Consider the following 25,284-nt stretch of genomic DNA (forward strand, 5'->3'; position numbering starts at 1 on the left):
ACATTCGTCGACTTAAGATGAGCACACAATATATATGCATAACACATTTCATAATTAATAATGTGTATTTATAATATAACTCCTGGATGAATTACTGCTTTATTTCATTTCTTCTGTTTTTATTTACAAAGATTGTATTTCGTCCCTCGTGTTTATATTTACAATCATTGTATTTCGTGTCACTGGTTTGTATTTACACTGATTGTATTTCATCTCTCCAGTCCATATTTACACTGATTGTATTTCATCTCTCCAGTCCATATTTACACTGATTGTATTTCATCTCTCCAGTCCATATTTACACTGATTGTATTTCATCTATCCGATCTATATTTACGGTCTATATTTACACTTATTGTATTTCATTTCTCCGGTCTATAACTTAAGTCTTTTTTGTATAAAAAATGGACTACTAGGTGAACAATTTCGAAAATTTAGAGCAAATTTTATCCATTTTTTCTTCTTCCTACTTGCGACATAAATCCTAATTTTTTAAGAAGTATCATAAGCGGGATTGTGTAAAATATCAGTTTAGGGGAAGACATTTCAGACAGTTAAACCGGAACCAGATTCCGAAAGCACTTTTCAAAAGGAATCATTATATTTCTGTGTAAATGGCATATTTTCAATTCTCATGACAACTGAAGCATAGTAAAATACTGATGTAATATATTTAAGGCTAATTCCTGAGTCACTACGGTGGCTAGTATCCAGGGGCATGCGAAGAGAGGCCGACCAAATAATACAAAAAATGGCCAAAGTGAACAAAGTTACATTGCCAACAGTACCGCTCGACGTACAGATAAACTCCAGTGGGGGAGGGGCGGTGGGTGACCTCTTCTGTTCTAAAGTTCTGCTCATTAGAACCCTTATTATCTTCATCAACTGGTAAGTTACAAACCCACAAACACAAATAAAGGGACACAAACACAAATAAAGGGACACAGACACAAATAAAGGGACACAGTCACAAGCAAAGCTACACAAGCACAAATAAAGAGACGCAAATACAAAAAAAGGGACACAAGCACAAATAAAGGGACACAGGCACAAATAAAGGGACACACAAACACAAATAAAGGGACACAGACACAAGCAAAGCTGCACAAGCACAAATAAGGAAACGCAAATACAAGAAAGGGACACAAACGCAAATAAAGGGACACATACATAAATAAAGGGAAACAAACACAAGCAAAGCTACACAGGCACAAATAAAGAGACACAAACACAGATAAAGGAACACAAACACAGATAAAGGTACAAAACACAGATAAAGGGACACAGATAAAGGGACACAAACATAACAATTCGAATCATCAAAGTGTGTATCATACTGCATATGTTTTCATCTTATCACATGTATTATTTATGTGTTTTCATCTTAACAGATGTACAATTTCTGTGTATTATTTGACACACTGTCTATACGCCAACTCTATGAGCAATTTTCTTATTTATTAATTTAGGACAAATCCGATGATGGCCGTGATAATGAACGGAATTTGAATCGTCAAAATGTTTGACAAAGACTTTGATGAATACAGCTTAGACAGTTTATTGACTTGCTTCCATGTTCTGTTTCCGTAAAGTTTAACTTCAATGCCAAAACGTAAATTCCACTATTCTGAGTGGACTTTTGCTTCCTGGCTAAAAACCCGTCAATATAATGTCGTTTACGTCCAATGGAAATTAAATATCAAATGGTTTGTATCAAAGGGACAGCAATGATATTTTAGATGCAGAAAGTTGACGATGAATGAAAGTTGATGAAATTTTTAATAAGGCTGGTATTTATTACAAATGTTCTTTAATATCGTTAAATTACCCTTTCGAAGTAGATAAGCTACAGTGGTCTGCTTTGTATCTTCGTACGTTGACAGGATGACTGTGTCCATGATGTACTACGGATTGAGCCTGAACGTTGGTAACCTTGGAGGAGACATCTACGTAAACTTTGCATATTCCATCGTCATGGAGTTCATTGCCTACACCATCAGCATCCCGGCTATGTCACTGCTGGGAAGGAAGAAATTTCATTGCTTATCGATGTTAGTGGGAGGTCTGGCGCTTTTGGCCACTATATTTCCCAGTGTCTTTGCAGATAAAAGTATGTGTTCCGTATCGGTTTATTATGGTTCATTGCTATTAACATATTTTCAACAACTTTCACTAAAATCTGGCCGGGTTTTCTCTCCTTTTAATGCTATCTACACTACGTAAACTATTCTGTCACTCTAAAAATTGGTACATATAATTGTATTCAATTCTAGAAATTGGTACATATAATTTTATTCAGCAGACATTATTTCCAGGATTTTACTCTGCATCATCTTTTAAGAGTAAATTTTAGTTTTACTCGATGTTTTCTAGTCAATTAGCATTTAACTCGAATTTTTCTAGTAAATCAGAATTTCACTCGAAATGTTCTAGTCAATTAGCATTTCGCTCGAAGCTTTCTAGACAATTAGCATTTCACTCGAAGTTTTCTTGCAAATTAGCATTTCAGTCGAAATTTTCTAGTCAATTAGCATTTCGCTCGAAGTTTTCTAGTCAATTAGAATTTCACTCGAAGTTTTCTAGTCACTTTCAAATCTCAATAAAAAGCAACGAACGGACAGCTCATTCTTTTCCAACTCTTTTCTTTCCTCAGGTACGTATTTGGCCATCACAATTTTGGCGATGATTGGAAAGTTGGCGTCAGCAGCGGCGTTCGGTACCCTCTACTTATATTCTACTGAACTATTCCCTACAGTGGTACGAAGCGCAGGGATGGGGGCGAGTGCTTTCTGTGCAGGTGTGGGTGGCATCATAGCTCCCTACATAGTAGAATTGGTAAGAATACGTTCTTTAATTGAATTTTCAAATCGAATAATTATTGCTCAATTGATATTTTTAATTTGACCTTAACTACAGTTTCTTATAAAATGATTCATTCTTGCCGAAAAGACAAGATTTTGAACAGTTTACCGTAAAATGCGTTTCAGTGTTGCTAAATTTCCCACTCTCAAGATTATTTTATACTAATAATTCTTGAAAGTAAAACTGATTTCCAAATATCCACTGTATAATCAATATGGATCGAATTAAGTTTTTGACTGATCAATTTTAAAGCGAGCTGAAGGTCGCTTTGGGTGTTAACAATGACGTAATTATTATGGGAGACTTTACTGTTGATTTCCTCTCCGATACTAACACTAAATGCCTACATATTATACAACTAATGAATGTTCTAACAAGAGTAACAGCCTCTACTTCCACCTTGATCGACTACATCTACACTACCCACCCTGATGAACCACATCTACACTACCCAACCTGATGGACCACATATACACTACCCACCCTAATGGACAACATCTAAACACCCACCCTGATTGACCACATCTACACTACCCACCCTGATGAACCACATCTATACTACTCACCCTGAAGGACAATATCAATACTTCCCACCCTGATGGACCACATCTACACCACCCTGATGGACAACATCTACACTACCGACCCTGATGGACCACATCTACACCACCCTGATGGACAACATCTACATTACCGACCCTGATGGACCACATCTACGCTACCCACCCTGATGGACAACATCAACACTACCCACCCTGATGGACAACATCTACACTACCCACCCTGATGGACAACATCTACACTACCCACCCTGATGGACAACATCTACACTACCCAACCTGATGGACAGCATCAACACTACCCACCCTGATGGACCATATCTACACTACCTACCCTGATGGACCACATCTACACTACCCACCCTGATGGACCACATCTACACTACCCACCCTGATGGACCATATATACACTACCCACCCTGACAGACCACATCTACACTATCCACCCTGATGGACCACATCTACACTATTCACCCTGATGGACCACATCCACACTATCCACCCTGATGGACAACATCATCACTACCCACCTTGATGGACCACATCTACACTACCCATCCTAATGGACCACATCTACACTACCCGCCCTGATGGACAACATCTACACTACCCAACCTGATGGACAACATCAACACTACCCACCCTGATGGACCATATCTACACTACCCACCCTGATGGACCATATATGCACTACACACCCTGATGGACCACATCTACACTATCCACCCTGATGAACCACATCCACACTATCCACCCTGATGGACAACATCATCACTACCCACCCTGATGGACCACATCTACACTATCCATCCTGATGGACCACATCTACACTACCCACCCTAATGGACAAAATCTACTCTACCCAACCTGATGGACAACATCAACACTACCCACCCTGATGGACCATATCTACACTACCCACCCTGATGGGCCACATCTACACTACTCACCCTGATGGACCACATCTACACTACCCACCCTGATGGACCATATATACACTATCCACCCTGATGGACCACATCTACACTATCCACCCTGATGGACCACATCCACATTTTCCACCCTGATGGACAACATCATAACTACCCACCCTGATGGACCACATCTGCACTACCATCCCTGATGGACCACATCTACACTACCCACCCTGATGGACCATATATACACTACCCACCCTGATGGACCACATCTACACTATCCACCCTGATGGACCACATCCACATTTTCCACTCTGATGGACAACATCATAACTACCCACCCTGATGGGCCACATCTACACTACCCACCCTGATGGACCACATGTACACTACCCACCCTGATGGACCACATCCACATTTTTCACCCTGACGGACAACATCATCACTACCCACCCTGATGGACCACATCTACACTACCCACCTGATGGGCCACATCTACACTACCCACCCTGATGGACCACATCTACACTGCCCACCCTGATGGAGAACATCTACACTACCCACCCTGATGGACCACGTATACACTACCCACCCTGATGGACAACATCAACACTACCCACCCTGATGGAGCACATCTACACTACCCACCCTGATGAACAGCATCTACACTACCAACCCTGGTGGACCACATCTACACTACACTACCCACCCTGATGGACCACATCTACACTACCCACCATGATGGACAATATCTACACTACCCACCCTGATGGACCATATCTACACTACCCACCCTGATGGACAACATCAAAACTACCCACCCTGATGGACAATATCTACACAACCCACCCTGATGGACCACATCTACACTATCCACCCTGATGGACCACATCTACACTATCCACCCTGATGGACAACATCTACACTACCCACACTGATGGACCACATCTACATTATACCCACCCTGATGAACCACGTCTACACTACCCACCCTTATGAACCACGTTTACACTACCCATCCTGATGAACCACATCTACACTATCCACCCTGATGGACCACATCCAAACTATCCACCCTGATGGGCAACATCATCACTACCCACCCTGATGGACCACATCTACACTACCCATCCTGATGGACCACATCTACACTGCCCACCCTGATGGACAACATCTTCACTACCCAACCTGATGGACAACACCAACACTACGCACCCTGATGGACTATATCTACACTACCCACCCTGATGGGCGACATCTACACTACCCACCCTGATGGACCACATCTACACTATTCACCCCGATGGATCACATCAACACTACCCACCCTGATGCACAACATTTACACTACCCACCCTGATGGACCACATCTACACTACCCACCCTGATGGACCACATCTACAGTACCCACCTTGACGGACCACATCTGCACTACCCACCCCGATGGACAACATCTACACTACCCACCCTGATGGACCACATCTACACTACCCACCCTGATGGACCACATCTACACTACCCACCCTGATGGACAATATCTACACTACCCAACCTGATGGACAACATCAACACTACCCACCCTGATGGACCATATCTACTCTACCCACCCTGATGGGCCACATCTACACTACTCACCCTGATGGACCACATCTACACTACCCACCCTGATGGACCATATATACAATACCCACCCTGATGGACCACATCTACACTATCCATCTTTATGGACAACATCTACACTACCCACCCTGATGGACCATATATACACTACCCACCCTGATAGACCACATCTACACTACCCATCCTGATGGACCACATCTACACTATCCACCCTGATGGACCACATCCACACTATCCACCCTGATGGACAACATCATCACTACCCACCCTGATGGACCACATCTACACTACCCATCCTGATGGACCACATCTACACTACCCACCCTGATGGACCACATCTACACTACCCACCCTGATGAACCACGTCTACACTACCCATCCTGATGAACCACGTCTACACTACCCACCCTGATGAACCACATCTACACCACCCACCCTGGTGAACCACATCTACACTACCCACCCTGATGAACCACGTCTACACTACCCACCCTGAAGAACCACATCTACACAAGTTGTGAAAGAGTTTGCGTCCTGAAAGGCCAGTCAGAGCAATGTCATGTTCGATTCAATTTTAGATAATTTGTCCTCATTGTTGATATTTGGTTTAATTCTATGCGATGAGTGATTCAACAAATGTGTATTAAAATGTTAGTGACAGGTAGTAGGAAACAAGCCCATTGATTTTATCTTAATCATGTTTGGGAATAAGGAATCGCGTTAGTGGATGATTTCAGGGGATTTATCATTTTGTATTCGTGACCTAATAAGCATGACGTTTATATCAACCGAGGACGATTGGTCTTTTGAAGGCGAGGGTAAGGTAATACGTTAAGGGCATGAGCCATTTGCATATACCTCTCAATTTTAAGGATTTATTACATTTTCGTGATTACATGTTTGATTATGGGAAGTCGGTGTTGGGAAAATATTCCTCAGCCCGAGTTATTAGTTATTTGCTAAGGGCAAACGTCACAGAGTGTAGTGTTGATAAGATTTCATGTTGGCGTTGTTTAGTTTCGTAGTGAGTTCAGGTCAGAGCCGCATAAGTGGGAATTTAGCCAAGTAGCTCGTATTCAGATATCCACTATTCAAATTAATACTAAAATATACACTAAGAAATAAGTGGGTCAAGATGGAATTCACACACACACACACACACACACACACAGCATTCTGAAAATTTCAGCATTGTCAATCTACGAATCGTTGAAAGAAGTAACTATTTTATTACTTCCTGCAACTTACCAGTCACTCAAATTTTCATTGAAATTTTCAAACGTATTCGCAGTTTATTAGGGAAATGAAAAGAATTTCTAATCTAACTATCGACCCATTTCTGTACTATATGTACTGTCAGAAATGCTTGAAAATCATGTCAGCAAATATCTTTTCTGATATCTCAACAAGTATCAACCCCTCGATAAATCACAAGAATATTTCCGACAAAAACATTCATGTCAAAGTGCACTGACGAAATTTATAAGCCAGAACTTGCAATCGAATCTGGCGAACACACTGGCTCAAACTTCATTAGTTTCCAAAAAGAATCATTCCATTTGGTTGACCAATCGGTCATCATAAAAAAACTATCAGCGTTCAAGTTTTATTCAAACTCGGTTCACACAGTACACATAGTATCTTACTAACAGAACCCAGTTTGTTGCACGGACAAATATACTCTCGATTCAATTAAAATTCTAAGTGGTATTCCTCAAGACACTGTATTAGGGTCACTTCTTTTACTATTGTTTATCAATTACTTAGCTTTGTATCCAGTGCACACTAACACGGATCTTTTCGATAACAATTCTACACCTCATACATCTGTTAAACATCTGGACTCCACTGAAAATAAACTTAAATAGACCTTTGCAACTTAAATATACCTCAACAACTTAATCAGCAACTTAAATAGACCTCAGCAACTAACAACGATATTCAGATTTGGTGGTCGTAAAACCAACCATTTCAGTATCTCTTTTGATGTATCAGAAGCAGCCATTTTGAATTCATTAAACCCGAGGGTACATAATTCAAATTTATTTGCGTCGTTGTCCAGCAGGTATGATATATTAAAGTCTCCAAATGAGATTATTTTATGCTGAATCCAGAGATAATTTGTACATGTTTTATTCTGTTGATGTTTATATCACTTCGGACATGATGAAATGTTCATACCTGGGTATAGTATATTGTTATTGTACGTACCTGCTAATATTAATCCATGTTAACTTTGAGTGCGTACGTGCGCGAGCATACCTATGTATAAGTGATCCTTTTTATAACAAAACATGTTGCACAAAAATTCAGGCCAACATGGCAGATAGGTCTTAAATGACCAAATGTGTAATCTTGATCAAATGAAGATTATTATTATTGATACTTATTAATATTATCATTGTCATTATTATTATTATTATTATTATTATTATTATTATTATTATTAAGTTTGCAAATATAATAATACATAAATTATATGTCAGTAGGTTTTTAAAGTATGTATATTCTAGAACGTTTAATACGTTCTAAATGAAATATATAGATGAGATAATGTTTAATTAGTTCCAAATGAAATACGCAGATGCGAGAACGTTTAATTTGTTTCAAATGAAGTACGTAGATGCGTGAACTCTTTTTTCGTTCCGAATGAAGTACGGAGATGCGGGAACGTTTCAATTTGATTTAAATTAAGTACTATGCGAGAAAGTTTATTTCGTTCCAAAGAAGTAAATAAATGCGTGAACGTTTATTTCATTCTATAATAACAACGTTGATGCGAAAACGTTTATTTCGTTCCAAATGAAGTTCGTAGATGCTAGAATGTTTAATTGTTCCAGATGAAGTACGTAGATGTGAGAATGTTTAATTGTTCCAAATGAAGAGCGTAGATGTGGGAATGTTTAATTGTTCCAATTGAAGTGCGTAGATGCGAGAATGTTTAATTGTTCCAAATGAAGAGCGTAGATGCGAGAATATTCAGTTGTTCCAAATGAACTACGTAGATGCGAGAATGTTTAATTGTTCCAAATGAAGAGCGTAGATGCAAGATTGTTTTATTGTTCCAAATGATTATCTTGTGGATTTATTGATGAAGAGTAACGTCTAAGCTTTCCGCCTGATATTTCCATTAAAAATTTGCAAATCTGTTGATGATCAGGCAAACCTGACAGAGGGAAGGGCCAGAGACGTGCTGCCGCTGATTGTGTTTGGAATACCTTCGCTGCTGGCGGGTGGGCTATCTCTCCTTCTTCCAGAAACAAGCAAAGGATATCTTCCAGACACCATATTGGACGCCAAGCATTTAAACAGGTCAGAATTGAAAAGGTTTGAACAAACTCTACTCATTTATGTCTTAATCATTTGAACCTATTATTGGTTCTTGAGTACCATATGAATGAACACTGTATACAGTTTGGCGTATTTTACGCGTAGTTCAGGGATGGCTTGTGAACCTCGCATTATAAGGTTTAACACAAGGATGGAAATAATCTAGTTTGTGGGAGGCCAGTCTTGGAGTTATATTTTTGGTCCACCTTGGACAATACACGAATTGAACATGAAGATATTAAAATATACATTATACGATAACCAGTCACCTTGACAGACAAAAGGTCCGTCTAATTATACTCAATGACTAACTCTTAAAGACAAATTATCTTTCTCACCATATCATACCAATATAAACACACCAACAAATGAAGATCCAGTGGGTAGGGATCTATTGTTTTACTTTTCACATACAAAAATACATACATACATACATACATACATACATACATACTTACATACATACATACATACACCTGGGAACTATTAACTGGGTATATTTTGTTTTAATACATAAATACAATTATAAACACACACTCTCGCACATACACAATGAATGTATGTTAACACATAACACTATATACAATCACACCTAACACATATGCACATATGCAACTATACAATCACACCTAACACATGTATGCACATGCAGATATACAATCACACCTAACACATGTACACACATGCAGCTATACAATCACATCTAACACATGTATACACATGGAGCTATACAATCATGCCGAACACACGTACACACTTGAACCTAAGTAGTGTATAGGGACGATTCAGCGACAAGGGGACTTTAATGTTAAAATAGGGGGTTTGCCCTTTGGCGACAATGGAAATTTAACATACTGAAATTTTTATGGCTTTTGGCGACAAGGGGAATTTAACATGGGGAAATTTTATATGGAATATAGCGACAAGGGTAATTTAACATTGGGAGCACAGGATAGGCATTATAGCGACAAGGGGAATTGAACATGGGAATACAGGACCGGCACTATAGCGACAAGGGGAATTTAACATGGGGAAATTGAACATGGTGAGACTGTCTAGGGACAATGGAAATTGAACATGGAAAATGGATAGAACACAGACAATAGACAACAGACATTTAATAAAAAAAAAGAAATTAGGTATGAAAGTTAATTTCTTTTCGAGGCATACGAATGGCCCTGGAAAGGGCCTTTGGGTTCTTCTTCTGCTTCTTCTTCTTCTATTTTCTCCATTTCTTCATCCATCCCCAGACCTTTCCAAAGACTACTTTCTTCTTCCTCTTTATCAAACAAGGAGGAATTTTTAGTTTCCATAATCTTCAGTTCACTCTGGTGATATTTAATAATGGTGTATTTTTTCTATGGCTGTGATTATCTAAGTGGTGTTTCTTTGAATCTTTCTTAAGGAAAATATACTGTATAAACAAACGTAAGAGTCGTGATACAGTAGGAATAACACTCTCTCTCCGTCATAGTCGTTTTAATTGAAATCCTAATGGTATATGTGCCTGTTTGAAGATACCTCTCCAAAACTGTGATCAGTAGTCACCCTATTTCTGTGAACTGTTCCGTTTGTCAAGTAATTTTTTTCAAACACTTACATCCTTAAAAATTGTAAATCAGTAAATCGTTGGATGAAATAAAATTTTGAGTTGACGAGCTTGTACAATTCAGGTATCGTAGCTTTCTCTTTATTTTGGCACTGCAATGTGTCACGGAAAAAAATTCTAACATTAGATCTACCGTTTTTCAAGAAATGAAACAAAACAGAAGGCTTTTTCAAGAATGACGCGAGTGACATTGCACTGTACAACCCTGCCTATGGTTAGCTCTGAAATCTAAAACCAAAACACATGTTCGGAAAAAATGTAACAATGTTCAAGAATGACCCGAGTGGCATTGCACTGTATAACCCTAGCCATGGTTAACTCTGAATTTTAAAACCAAAACACACGTTCAGAAAATATGTACCAATATTCGACCTATTTTCTCTCAGTTTAGACTGTGGATAGAACAAGGAGCGTTATGGTGCTTTTTATTTTTTTGTTCCCGCCCTTAGATTTGTGAAAACTTTGCAACATTGTTGGTAACGTGTGCTGCGAAGCACAGGACATATCTTAAATCTGAGATATGTTAAGCAGTCAGTCGACAATAAATATCACATTACCTTTTTAAAAAATTGATGAATGAATGAAAACGAGGAACATATTTCACATAGAATGTATGGTTGTCTCAATAATTATTTGTCCTATAATACCGCAAGAATAACGGAACCAAAAATGGTGTCCTACGTTTGTTTTTTCTTTACCATTCTTTGTTTCTTTCTCTCCACTGTAATGTTAAGACTATCTGTCCATCTCTCAAAACACTCCAGACTGAAGTACTGTCCCGTTCTACTATCACCCAAGGCAGTAACACTTGCATGCGTGTGCGTGCGTGTGTATTAGCTTTCGCTTACACACATATCATTTGTACGAACATTTAATAACAAAGAAATAGCAACCATTGACGTAAACCATTTAATGTAATCGTACAGGTGTATGTCATCGTTCTAAAATTTTTCTACAAGTCACTTTTGGGTCTACTAGATTGTAAAAAATAATCTTCATGAGGTATCAAACAAATTTATTTCTTCACTAGTCGTGTTGGTTCTGTAATCCTACTGGATTTACCACTGTTGTTCTCTCAATCTCTCGATCTCTTTGAGTGATGCATTGTTTTTTTCTAAGGCAGTGTGGCAAACTAATGCCAACGTAAGAGCGTTGTTACCGTTTCAGTGCAGACAGATTGGAGTGTAAACTTACAATCCCTTTGTTGCGTATTGTACCATTTCTTCTTGCCACATCAAATATTAAACGGATAGTAAATGTGTGTTTAGTTGCTTGCTTCTCCGCGTGTGTGGATGGTAGATTTTGGGTTTGATTTGGCTTCTTCGCGCGTGTGGATAGTAGATTATGGTTATGTTTTTGCTGCTTCACGTATGTGATAGTAGATTATTGGGTTTTGTAAGCGCTCACGTACGTTTGTTTGGATAGTAGATTATTGGGTTTTGTAAGCGCTCAAGTACGTTTGTGTGGATAGTAGAGTGTGTGGTTATTTAACCTTCCCTTCTGTGTGGATGGTAGATTTTGGGTTTGATTTGGCTTCCCCGCGTGTGTAAATAGTAGATGATTGTTTAGTTTTGGCTTCTTCGCGTGTGTGTGGATAGTATATAATGGGGTTTGTGGATAGTAAAGTAAGAGTTTGTTTTGCTTCTTCGCGTGTGTGGATAGTATATTGGTGGTTATGTTTTGGCTTCTTCGCGTGTGTGGATAGTGGATGAATGTTTAGTTTTGGCTCCTTCGCGTGTGTGGATAGTATATAATGGGGTTTGTGGATAGTAAAATAAGAGTTTGTTTTGCTTCTTCGCGTGTGTGGATAGTATATTGGTGGTTATGTTTTGGCTTCTTCGCGTGTGTGGATAGTGGATGATTGTTTAGTTTTGGCTCCTTCGCGTGTGTGGATAGTATATAATTGGGTTTGTAGATAGTAAAGTAAGAGTTTGTTTTGCTACTTCCCGTGTGTGGATAGTAGATTTGGGTTTGATTTTGCTGCTTTGTGTGTGTGGATAGTAGATTATGGCTTTGTTTTTCCTGCTTCGGGGTATTTGGATAGTATATTTTGGGTTTGATTTTGCTGCTTCCCGTGTGTGGATAGTATATTTTGGTTATGTTTATGCTGCTTCCGTGTGTGAATAGTATATTATGGTTATATTATTTGTCTAGTCATTACTGTGTGGATAGTAGATAATATGAGAAGACAAAAGTAGGGGATGTTTTCCTTCACGTCCGCGCTTTTCATATAAGAACGCATAGCGTTCGTCGTTCGCGCCATTCTACGGAATAACCGATACAAAATAGCGCAAGTGTCTGCTTTATTCAATCTATTGAGAGACATCTATTTCTGGATGATGGATGTATAATATGTGATAGAAAGGATAGAAAAGGAATGGAGGATTTGAGATACCAAAGACTTGGTAACCAGTCAAGTTAAAGGTCAAAAGGTAGCCAGTAATCTGATAGCAGAGATGATAGAAGAAGAAGTCAATAAGTCGAGAGGATTCATTGATCCACCTTATGTCAGAGTGGGAAGTTTGAAGGAAGCACTGGATCATGTCATCCAAGTTAGGTGCTTCCTAGAAAATATATTGTATTGGACGGAGTGGCGGAACGTAAAATGGGGGTTGGACAAGCTGAAGATCTTATGAGAAAAGTAATGGAGGAAGAAGTCAAGACGATCAAAGAGAAATGGATTAAAGAAAGAAAGGATAAGGAAAACTTAAAGAAACAGGAAGAGTTTGAGAGATTGAATAATAATTGGATCAAGATACAGGAGAAGTTCAGGTCTATGGGTCATCCTGACTGGTTACCAGAAAATGAAAAGAGGAAGAAGAAAGGAGTCTTTGGAAAGGTCTGGGGATGGATGAAGAAATGGAGAAAATAGAAGAAGAAGAAGCAGAAGAAGAACCCAAAGGCCCTTTTCACGGTTATTCATATGCCTCGAAAAGAAAAATAACTTTCATGCCTAATTTCTTTTTCTTTTTTTTAAATGTCTGTTGTCTATTGTCTGTGTTCTATCCATTTCCCATGTTCAATTTCCATTGTTCCTAGACGGTCCCACAATGTTCAATTTCCCCATGTTAAATTCCCCTTGTCGCTATAGTGCCGGTCCTGTATTCCCATGTTAAATTTCCCTTGTCGCTATATTCCATATAAAATTTCCCCATGTTAAATTCCCCTTGTCGCCAAAAGCCATAAAAATTTCCCCATCTTAAATTTCCATTGTCGCCAAAGGGCAAACCCCCTATTTTAACATTAAAGTCCCCTTGTCGCTGAATCGTCCATATACACTACTCACCTAGAGTCACACATAACACATATAGATACATACACCTATACACTCACACATAACACATACACAATCACAACTATACACTCACACATAACACATATACACAATTACATCTGTACAAATACAAATAACGCATATACACACTTACACCTGTACACTCACACATAACACCCAATTACATATATACAATCACACGTAGCATATATGTATACACATGCAAATATACACTCACACATAACACATATACAATCACATCTGTAAAATCACACATAACACATATACAAATTACAGCTATACACACATACATTACATGCACATTCACATCTATTCAGGCAAGCATAACACAGACACATGCACCTCTAAATTCACACATAACACATACACAATTACATCTATACAAGTACAGATAACGCATACACACACATACACCTATGCACTCACACATAACACATATGCAATCACATCTGTAGAATCACACATAACACATATACAAATTACACCTATACACGTATACATTACATACACATTCACAGCTATACAATCAAGCATAACACAGACACATACAAGTAGTGAAGTGGGATACTATACGTACAATGGGAATTAGCATTACAGACCCCCCCGGGTCAATATACGTACAAGGGGAATTTAACATGGCGAAAAATCGTGGGTCAATATACGTACAAAGGGAATTTAACATGGCGAAAAATCGTGGGTCAATATACGTACAAGAGGAATTTAACATGGGGAATAGAGCTTGGGCTTGTTTAGGGACAAGGGGAATTGAATATGGGATTTTTTTTTTTTTTAAATTTAAAAAAAGGGGTAGGCAATTGAAAAGTCATTCTCTTTTCGAGAAATATGGCTGGCCCTGAAAAGGGCCTTTGGGTTTCTTCTGCTTCTTCTTTTATTTCCTCCATTTCCTCATCCACCCCCTAATCTTTCCCAAAATTCCTTTGTTCTTCCTCTTTTCTTTTTCTGGTAACCAGTCTGGGTGCCCCATAGCCCTGAACTTCTCTTGTATCTTTATCCAATTGCTGTTGAGTTTTTCAAATGCGTCTTTTTTCTTTAAGTTTTCTTTCTCCTTTCTTTCTTTACTCCACTTGTCTTTGATCTTCATGACCTCTTCCTGCATCACTTTTCTCATAAGTTGTTCCGATTTCTTAATCTGGTCCAGGCCTTTTTTGACAAAGGACCACTCTGTCCATTCCATTACTTCTTCCAAAAAACACCTTACTTCTAGCACATTATCCATGGCTTCTTTCAAGTGACCAGTCTTTACATACTCTGGATCTATAAAGCCTCTTAGTCTTTTTACTTCTTCTTCTATCATCTCTGCCACCAGATCCATGGCTGATTTTAGGTTTGTCACTTGCCTTCTTACAAAATCCCTGGTTACTTCATACTTCCATTCACGTTCAATCCTTTCCACTGCATAAGCTCCATCCACCATCCAATACCAAATGTCCTTTAACTGGTTAAACAATTCTGTTACAGCTACCATTTTCTTTCCTTTATTCCTTAGAATGGTGCGAACGACGAACGTTGTGGGTTCTTATACTTAAAGCGCGTACGTGAAGGAAAACATCCCCCTAAAACATAAAATTGATCTTACCTAGATCATGACCGAACAAACGCGCGGACGTGAAGGAAACCATCCCCTACTTTTTCATTTCATATAATAAAACCCTAACTATACTCTCCACATACGCTAAGAAACCCATAATCTACTATTCACACAAACATACCTGAGCTCTTACAAACACACAATCTTATACACTAACACATACCCTCACATTTTTTTAAAAAGAGTTAGTGTTTATATTCACACTACTCTACCTACACACATTGGCAAATTCATTGTTATTTCTTTTCTTGAGTATTGGGTAGCCCTGAAAAGGGCTGTTGTTTTTTTAACTCCAGATGCACCTATCTAATGATGGCACCTTCCTGACCTGGCGCCACACACGCATCTTCTTCCCCAGTCTCCTTTCACCTTTCTTCTGGGGAGCGCAGAGGGAGGATGATTCGCTTCAGCACCCCAATCCTCTGTCTCGGGAATATTCTACGACATCCTCTCTCCTATTTCTTTTCCTCCTCTTCCCTCTGTCTTCTCTCCTCCTCTTCCTTCTTTATTCTTTCCTCTTCTACTATAGCCTCCGCGGCCAGTTCATTTAACAGGCGCCTGACATATTCCAGATGTATCTGGAGTTCAAGAAGTTTGCTTATTCTGCTATTCATTCTTGTGTTGATCAATCAACAAGGGTAGCTAGACTGCCCAGCGAGTTTCAATTTATAGTGAAAGCGCGGACGTGAAGGAAAACATCTCCCTAAAAACATAAAATTGATCTTACCTAGATCATGACCAAAGAAACAACGCGCGGACCTAAAAGAAACACTCACTCACTTTTTTTATGCTACCCATTCCTATTCTAAATTTTTTTTCATTAATCACTTCAATAGACTATCCACATACGCAAAGCAATCCAATCCAACCCCCCCAAATCTACTCTCCCCACACCTCAAACAGCCAAAAAAAACCAAACATCATATTAATCTACTATCCACACCTACTTACATGAGCACTTACAAACACACAATCTTATACACCAACACATACCTTCACATTTTTAAAAAAGAGTTAGTGTTTATATTCACACTACTCTACTTACACACATTGGCAAATGGATCGTTATTTCTTTTCTAGAGTATTGGGTAGCCCTGAAAAGGGCTGTTTTTTTTTTGTTTGCTATGGCAATCTTTTTTAGTTTCTAAGAATGCGATGTCCTCTGAGGATAGACTTTCTGGCAATAGGTCTGCTTCTTCGGAAAGAGAAGAAGAACTCTTTGGTGTCGATACGGCAATCGAAAAAGCCTCTGTCAGGTTCAGGTTGCTGCTGCTGCTGCTGTTGTTGCTGTTGTTGCTGCTGTTGCTGCTGTCTCTGAAGTCTATACTTCTCTGTCCATTCTTCTTTCTCCCTGTTCACTTCTTCTCTGAAGAGCTCTTCTATCAGGTCTTCAGTGACTTTTAGCATTCTCACATTCTCTATTTCTTCTGGCTTCGGTATCAGACTGTGTCTGACCCTATGCAAATTCACGTAGGCTTCGTTGAGCTTAGCTAGTTTGGAGCACATCTTCGTAGGAGGATGAGTCGACAATGGATGGTTAGACTGGAAACAACCCCGGTTCTTAAAGTCAAAGCGCGGACGTGAAGGAAAACATCCCCACACGGTTTTCGAGTCGCAACGTTCAATGAGTGTCATGAGAGGGATAGTAAGAAATGTAAGAGCATCAATCCAACATTCTTATAGCTAAACAAAAGACAAAGGCATTTTTTTCAAAACACAACATTTTTTATTCAATAATCACTTAACTCTAAACAACAACTCTAACATTTTTTTAACAATAATCCAACAATATAACATCAAACAATACTTTCAAATTACAAACATTTTTTCAATTTACAGTCTACTTTGAACCGGGCTGACAACGTTGTGAATGAAATTGTGATTTCCACTGTTGGAAGTCATTAGGCCATTGATGGACACTACGTGTCCTAGCTTGAGACAAAAGATATGCATAATGGTCACAAAACCATCGATCTACTTTCACATCGTTTCTAGAAGAAGAACGAGGATCAAAATGAGTCACTAAATGTTCTAAGGAATAGCCCAGGCTGCGATGATGCAGAAAATACACACAGTACTGTCCACACACCAAGGAATCTGTGCCTTGTAATTTCACATTATTGAATCGAGTGGTTTGAGCATTTCTTCTTATAAAGTCGATGATATCGTCTTCCAAAGGAGGCAATCCATACGAATCGAAATATTCCACACATCCTTCTTGAGGAAAGTAAACGGCTACCCAGTGGGTTCCTGGGAGATGACTGTCGTCCGTGTTGATCACGTAAGCTAGATGGTCTTTAGGTTTGCGATGAGGGAGTTCATCTTTAGCACAGACGACAGGATTCCAAGAAGCCGTATACGAACTGTGGTTCAAAAGGTAATAAAGTTCCCAGGTATCCATTTGTGTTGTTTTCTTCTTCACAGGTAATAATACGTCGTCAATTCGATCCTGACTTTTTGCTTGAAAATGTCTGACAAATAACCGTTTCTTCGTTTCGTCTCCTCACTCTGATTCAGGAGAGCTTCGATACGATGGATCTCTTGAGTGGTTAATGGTGGACAAGAATGTTCACGCAAGTCTTTATACCACTGGTGCAACACGTCTTTGTCCGAGATGAGACTCCAAGCTTCGTCCAGATACTCGTCCAATTTTTCTTCTTGGCTCAACATCAGGCATTTATCGTGTTGAATTTGACTGGGATGATCGTTTTGACATCCATAGCAATTTTTCTTGATCAATTCCGTCATTTTTTCGACCAAGTGTTTGGCAAAACAGGAGACTAAATGGGCTTCTTGTTCTGGCCATCTTGACTTCATCATGATCACTTCTTCCACAGTCTCCTCACATTTCATGTCCAAAGTTTCTCCACTAGGTAAAGAGGGATAACAGTTTTCCATGATTTCTAGTAATCTAGAATGACTTCTCTCAAACTGTTGATTTCTATCGTATTATCAAATTCTGCATACAGGATGACGTTCACTGTGTTCTCTGGGGGTAGTGGACTCGCAAACTGAATTTCCACACGAATCTGGCCAGATTTTATAGGGTGGAAATGTCCTTCGTCGCTGCCTTGGTCAGGAGTGAAATCGAAAGCCCACAAAGCATAGCCTCCTGCATAATCTTCGTACGTAATGCCGTGACTGGTGTTGGTTCCTAACTGTCCGGTAGCTTCGTACAGGGACAAGTACGATCTCAAATAATTCTTCGCGGCACCAAAGTTAGGCTCGAAAGGTCGGGTACACAAGGTCTTGCCATCGCGACTGACTTCGATCTTTGACACATTGTAATGATGAAAGTTGAAAGGATTTTCGTTGTAGGCTCCGTTGAAGACTGAATTCTTGACGATACCAACAATCAAACGCTTGGGTAACTGTCCTTGAAACAGATGATCTTCGATCATGGATCGCTGTCCAGCAGGAATGGTGAAGGTTTTCACTTCTACGCGTCGGATCGGATACTTGGCGGTCGTTCTGCTCAACGTCTGACTGATGTCGTTTCCCACTTTAGGTAACACTTCTACGCGACGCACGTAGAGTCTGGCTTCTTGAATGATAGTTTTGTAAGGGGAATTTTCTGCAGCCATCAAATGGAAAGCGGCACTGCTCCGATTCAGTCTCAAGCGGATATCCACCCCGTTCAGCAAATACTTTTCTTGCAACCACATGTCCAAATGCATGCGATCCATCAGTTCTAAAACACGACTTCCAGCAATTTTCTTTCTTCGTTCTACAAATCCCGTTGTATTTTGAGTATCCCCAGCAACTGTAATGCTGTTGAACCTAGTCCCTTGGTCAGGATTCCATACCACGCAAGCATCCAGATGAGTGTTCTTGGCTTCTTTTCCGTACGTCAAGAGATTTTCCAGGTAGGATCGATAAGGGTAAGTATCCATGCTGCTGCTGACCAGTTTGTTATTCAAGTACAAGTCCACTTCGCTAAACAAGGAATGCATGAAATTATTGACGGGAGCTACTACATCATCATCGCCTAGGTCAGCGTTGGATAGTTCGATCACTTTCACTTTTAAGTATAGGTAACTGCTATTCAGATCGATGTAATCTTCGGGCTGTCCTTTGATTTCAAACTCGATGGGAGCGGAATCGGTCAATGAGGAGACCGGGTGAAATTCCACCCACTGGGATTCTTGCATGGTCATCATGGTGGGGGGCATGGTAAACATATCCAGTTCCGTCTTGGAACAAGCACAAGACTCTCGGTGCATCATTTTTTTCTGTGTCTCAATAATCGAAAACGTCTAAGTCTCGAACGGTTCTTCTTTTCTTGGCCTTTCTCGCTTGAAGTCTGGTGAAAGGGTGTTTTCTTCGTCGTCTCTTTCCGCCTTGTCCTTGCTGAATGCCTGATTCGGTAGCGTGCAGGGCATTTATAGGTGTGTCTCGTCGGCCCAAAATGTCTTTGCCCGTTTGCAGCAAGACATTTTTGCCTGCCCTCATGAAGGCTTCTTTAGGGTTTTGTTTGTCAATGATGACATTTTGGAGAAATTCTTTGCCTTGCGTCAGTGCCACATCTTTCAAGGCGTGCAATCCGCGTGTCACCATCGGTTTCAATACCGGGGCCACCGAACGAAAGGCCGATTTTAACATATCTCCTAAACCGTGTCCTCGCTGTCGTGCAACCCCTCGGTACACTGGATACATGACTTACGAGTCGTGAGAGAACCGTTTTCGAAAATGGAGTTTCACCGTGACTTTTCCTTTGGTGAATGGAATATTTTGTCCCAAATCTCCTTTTATAGTAATGTTGACCGTGTCCAAATACGACTTGCTGACCGGCAAATAGTGAGGATGGACAAATTCGCGGTGGACGTGGTAAGTGTTTCCACCTTCCTCGTCAGCGTTCGCGGCAGAATCCACTTTGAAAGGAATGACACGCAGTAACGGTACGGAGGTGTGTCCCACCACGTTGTACTCCACCACATCGGAATACACGAACATTAAATTCAGTCCTTGATTCAGTTCTACTGGGGTACGAAATAACTTGCTAAAAGACTCGTTGTCGTAAACGATGGGTAATTCGTTGTTATTGAGTATGGTCGTTCTCATGTTCATGTCTCCGCCCAACATGTCAAACAATTCAGGACAAAATAAAATGGACATGATTTTACTCCGCTCAAATTTCATCGAGAAGCGACGAGCTACTTTGTGGTACTCCATGGTGACACTTTTGTCGACATGCTCCAAAGCTTTCCCAAACACGCCATTAAACCTGGCAGCTATGGTGTTGACCAAATGTTGACCACTAAAATAATAGCCTGGGGGAATCAACAAGTGGTAGGTCATCTTTTGAGTTTTCTCATTATAGGTTCTATTGTCATATTTGACATTCTTATCCAAGTACTCTTGCAATTGCTCGTCATGAACTTCCACATGAAAAAAATTTTGGTTGTTAAGGAGATTGAGGACTTGGGTCGGGTGAATCATTTCCACTAAAGCCACTTCCCAATGGGCTTCGTAATCTAAGGGGATGGCCTGAGGTAATTTGGCCGTGTAACAGCACAACGTGTTGTGGGGAAACACCTCCATGGAACTGTCACTGGGTAAGGTTAAGTAAAATTGGTTTTGGTGATTTCATAATTCCAGAGTTCTGTGGCTGTCCGAGGGGTTACTGGACGTCAGAGGCGTGTCTCCGCCCAAAATGGGGTTCTGGTTGTGGTTGAAGTGGTGACTGGCACTAGCACTGGACACAAGGTTCCCGTGGTTCCGGTTGGAAGAGAATTTCAGGGAGGGATTGGGAAGCAGGTAACCGATGCAACTGCTCAATAAAATGGTCCACAATTGTTTGTCTCCTTGTTGCAAACTCAAATTGGCAATGGCTGCCCCGATGACACAATACACCACGAAGATTTGGCAGAAAAAGACGATTTGCGTTTTAGGCACACGTTCTCCACACCACACCCACAAGGGTTGCTTTTGTAAATCTTGCACAGAAGAACTAGGTGAAGGAGGAGTGGTCGACGTAGCTGTGTCTGCTGTGTGAAAGAGCAGGATGGTCACTTCTTTTTATAGTCGATGACTTGCGAAGCGTCGATCCAAGAATCAAAACTGGGTGGATATCCTTTCCAACGTACTTTCACTTCTTTGACACTTCGTTTACCCACTTTACGGGTTCTGCGTTCGAGAATGCTTTCGATGTCGTACACGTCGTCTTCGTTTTTGGTCACACGTTGTAACACGGGTAAATAAAACGTTCCTTTGAGTACTTCTCCGTTCATGTCTTCCAATTTATAGACGGTAGGATGACGGCCATGCACTCGTCCAGTGACGCGAAACAATTCGGTGGTCCAGTTAGGTAAGTAACCGTTGTCGAAAGTGCGTTTGGTTTTGCCAATGCGCACCCAATCTCCTACGGTCAACTCTCCACTTTTCTTGGGGACAGCCCTCGTCGGGGACGTACCAAACAGGCGCTCAAACACCAACACTTCGTTCTCGGGAGTCACGTCTTGCGGGGCACGTCCGATGCTTCGATGGTAAGATTTGTTGTACGCTTGCACCAGGTGCGGTAAGATGTCGATGTACTTCAGAGTGTGGTGATGCGTAAAATATTTCCACATGCGTTCTTTCAAAGTGCGTTGAAAACGTTCCACGATGCTGGCTTTGGTTTCGGGATTCTCGGTGGTAAAAAAATGAATGTCACGTTTCTTTAATTCTTTTTGGAAAGCTTGGTTCAGAAATTCGGTGCCTTTGTCCGTTTGCCATCGAAGAGGGTGACGACCACTTTGTTTCAACACCCGTTGCAGGGCTCGCACTAACTCGCTGCTCGATTTGGAAGTCAAGGGCACGACCCAGGCAAATTTGGAAAAGACGTCGATGACACAAAACAAATATTTGTAGCCGAGATTGTAGCTGGCCAAATGAGAGACATCGGCTAAATCGGCTTGCCATTGATGATCGATGCCTTCCACTCGGGTGCGACTTCTGGCAAACTTGCGTCGAATGGGTTTGTGTAAAGTGTAGGTAGCTTGTTCTTGTAACCATTGTTGCACTTGAGGTAAACGGAGACTTTTCAGTCGAGTTTTAGCAGCACGATACAATTTTTGAACTCCTGCGTAACCTGCAGGATGGGAGGGATCGTAGTAAATGCTGGCTAAGACTTTTTCCATTTTTTTTGGTGTGTTAATAAGTCACCCACTCTTCGGTGATGCTACTTTGGGTGGGACGAAAGGGTGGTTTGGAAACGGATTTACGTGTCCGATGGGCTACGGGAGGAGAAGTCGAAGGTAGTGGTGGAGGTGGAGGTGGCAATGGAATGGCTTTGGTCTTCTTTTCTTTTTTCACTTCTGGTTTCCCTTCTTTCTTTTGCACTTCTGTCGAAGGAGGAGTGGACATCATCTTTTTAACCCAAGCTTTCATTTCTTCTCGTTGGGGTGTGGGGGACGGTGTCAACAAGGATGCTGCAATCTTACTCGAAATGGGAGCTGCTGACGGTGTTTGAAACACTTCTCGCATCTCTTCTTCCTCAGGTCTTCGTGGGGTAGCATCTCTGGTGACCCCTGGGGATGGTAGTAGTGGTGGTGGTGGTGATAGTGATGATGGAGCTGGACTTTTCATCAAGGTCTTAAAATCTTTCAGAGTGGGTAGAGCTGTTTCGTCTAAAGCTTTCTGGTGAAAGAGTTGCAGTCGTTGCAAGAGTTGACCGTACTTTTGCGATTTTTCTGTTTCGGACAAATCTTGGCGATCCATCAAGGATTGCAATTCGTGTTGTAACTGGGACATCTCGCTCAAATTGGGATTGGGAGGTAAATGCGGGGTGCGTTGTTCTTGCCACCGATGGTATTCCATCCATCGTTTGTAAGGCACTAAAGCTAGTTTTCGTCCTTCCATGGGGTTGTCAGGGGTCGAGTCTGAGATCTTGGGACTTCCGAGGGCCTTTTTATCTTGCTCCCACCAGTCCTCCCAACATGGTCTCCAAGACTCCTTTCAGTATGGGGCCTAACAAGAGAGGTAAAATGCCTCCACGTTGGACCAACATCTTCTTCTTATGACGAATGGGAATTTTCTTTTGAACCATTTGGCGAAGAACGTGACGATGTTTGCCTAAGCATTGTTTCTGGTGTTTGGACAAAGGGATCGTGCCTTTCAAGATGTTCAAACAACATTCACACACGGTATCGATGACCTCTTTGGAGGCCGATTGAATGAGTTTTTTTTGTAGAGGTGGAGAAGCTTTGGACAGGATAGATAACATGTCCCCATGTTTGACTAAACGTGGTGGTAGTCCTTTCCTTTTCTTTCCTTGGGGTTTTCTGGAGGGTGACATCTTTGAGTTTTCAGGAGTACCAAAAAACACTGATACCCTCGACTTGGTCACAGGCCTTTTTTATACTGGAACGCGTCGCCACTGATTGTCTTTACGTCGTATCAGTTTGAGGACAGGCATGACACGTCGTGCAGGGGTACGCAACGGACTAAATCGAGCCAGTTCTTGCTTGGACAAATCCAGTAAACTTTGTAACATGCCCGATCTTTCATGGACTTTGATTTTGGGAGAAGGTACTTTGTGAGCAGCAGCCACTGCCGCTAAATTGGAGGGTCCTGCCACAGGGGAAGTTCTTTTTGGGGTCATCACCGGCGAAGTTCTTGGTGTGATCAACGTCTCCAAGTACTCTTCAGTTCTTGGTGTCATCAACGGAGAAGTGGATGAACGTGAGGCTGCCGGAGACGCAGTCACTGCCGTGGCAGGTCGTGGTTTGCGAGTGTAAGGTTGCGTCCTGGCCGAAGTGCCTCTCTTGCGACTAGTTTTCTTCTGTGGGCTTTTCTTTTTCTGGGGACTTTTTCTCTGTTTCTTTTTCTGGGGGCTTCTTTTCTTTTTCCAGGGTGGTGGTGTCTGATCAGAGGAGGGTCCCGCCACTGGAGAAGTTCTCCTTGGGGACCTGGTCTTTTTCTTTTTCTTCTTGGGGCTTCGTTGGACTTTTTTCTTGGGTATAACTTTGGGGGCATTAAGATCCCATCTTAAGAGAGAGCGAATGATGACCCCTCCTAGAGTACCGCTCCCTCCAGGTTTCAAAATGATTTGTTTTTTGGTTTGAGTGTCGATGCGGGGATCAGCCAGTTGGACCAAAGCTGGCTTTGTTTCGATCGAAAAAACGTTTGGTTTGATGAGGAATCTGAATGATTCCTTGGAGTATTTGACGTGCCGTCACCGTGAACCATCGTAAGACTTCTCTGAGACTAGCTTCTAAGACACGAGCTCGTGTTTGTGGATTTTTTTCTCGACTGATGCCATACAAGGCACGAATCAATTTGACGGGAAGATGCGACTGAAGGGACGTCATGTTCACACTGTGTGAGACAGACGAAAAAAGGTCTGAGGTTTTTATAGATTTTTTTTTATGGGGAGTGAAATTAAGTCGAGGACGGAGACGTGTACAGGACAGACCCTCCGTCTTGGCACCAGTGGTGAAACAAGTGGGTACGAAATCGCAAATCCTCGGGGGTCGTAGGTTTCAAATCGACGAGTAAATAGG

At 41.0% G+C, this 25,284-nt stretch overlaps 1 protein-coding gene across 2 annotated transcripts in view; it reads left to right on the top strand.

Annotated features, from left to right (window-relative positions):
• The window catches only part of LOC149785965 (organic cation transporter protein-like), a 113,238-nt gene that overhangs the window by 75,442 nt on the left and 12,512 nt on the right, over positions 1–25,284 (top strand). The window contains exons 7-11 of one of the 2 annotated variants that reach the window (XM_089978132.1): positions 679–888; positions 1,884–2,110; positions 2,654–2,835; positions 9,120–9,271; positions 21,401–21,559. In XM_089978132.1, coding sequence (XP_089834258.1) covers positions 679–888; positions 1,884–2,110; positions 2,654–2,835; positions 9,120–9,271; positions 21,401–21,485 — 856 coding nt within the window. In that variant the 3' untranslated portion in view covers positions 21,486–21,559. The remainder of the gene's footprint in view (positions 1–678; positions 889–1,883; positions 2,111–2,653; positions 2,836–9,119; positions 9,272–21,400; positions 21,560–25,284) is intronic. The other variant, XM_089978133.1, reaches the window with a different exon arrangement.

The sequence above is a fragment of the Sinohyriopsis cumingii genome, chromosome 12 (genome assembly GCF_028554795.1).
Source record: "Sinohyriopsis cumingii isolate HCF-2022 chromosome 12, ASM2855479v2, whole genome shotgun sequence".
Classification (NCBI taxonomy): domain Eukaryota; kingdom Metazoa; phylum Mollusca; class Bivalvia; order Unionida; family Unionidae; genus Sinohyriopsis; species Sinohyriopsis cumingii.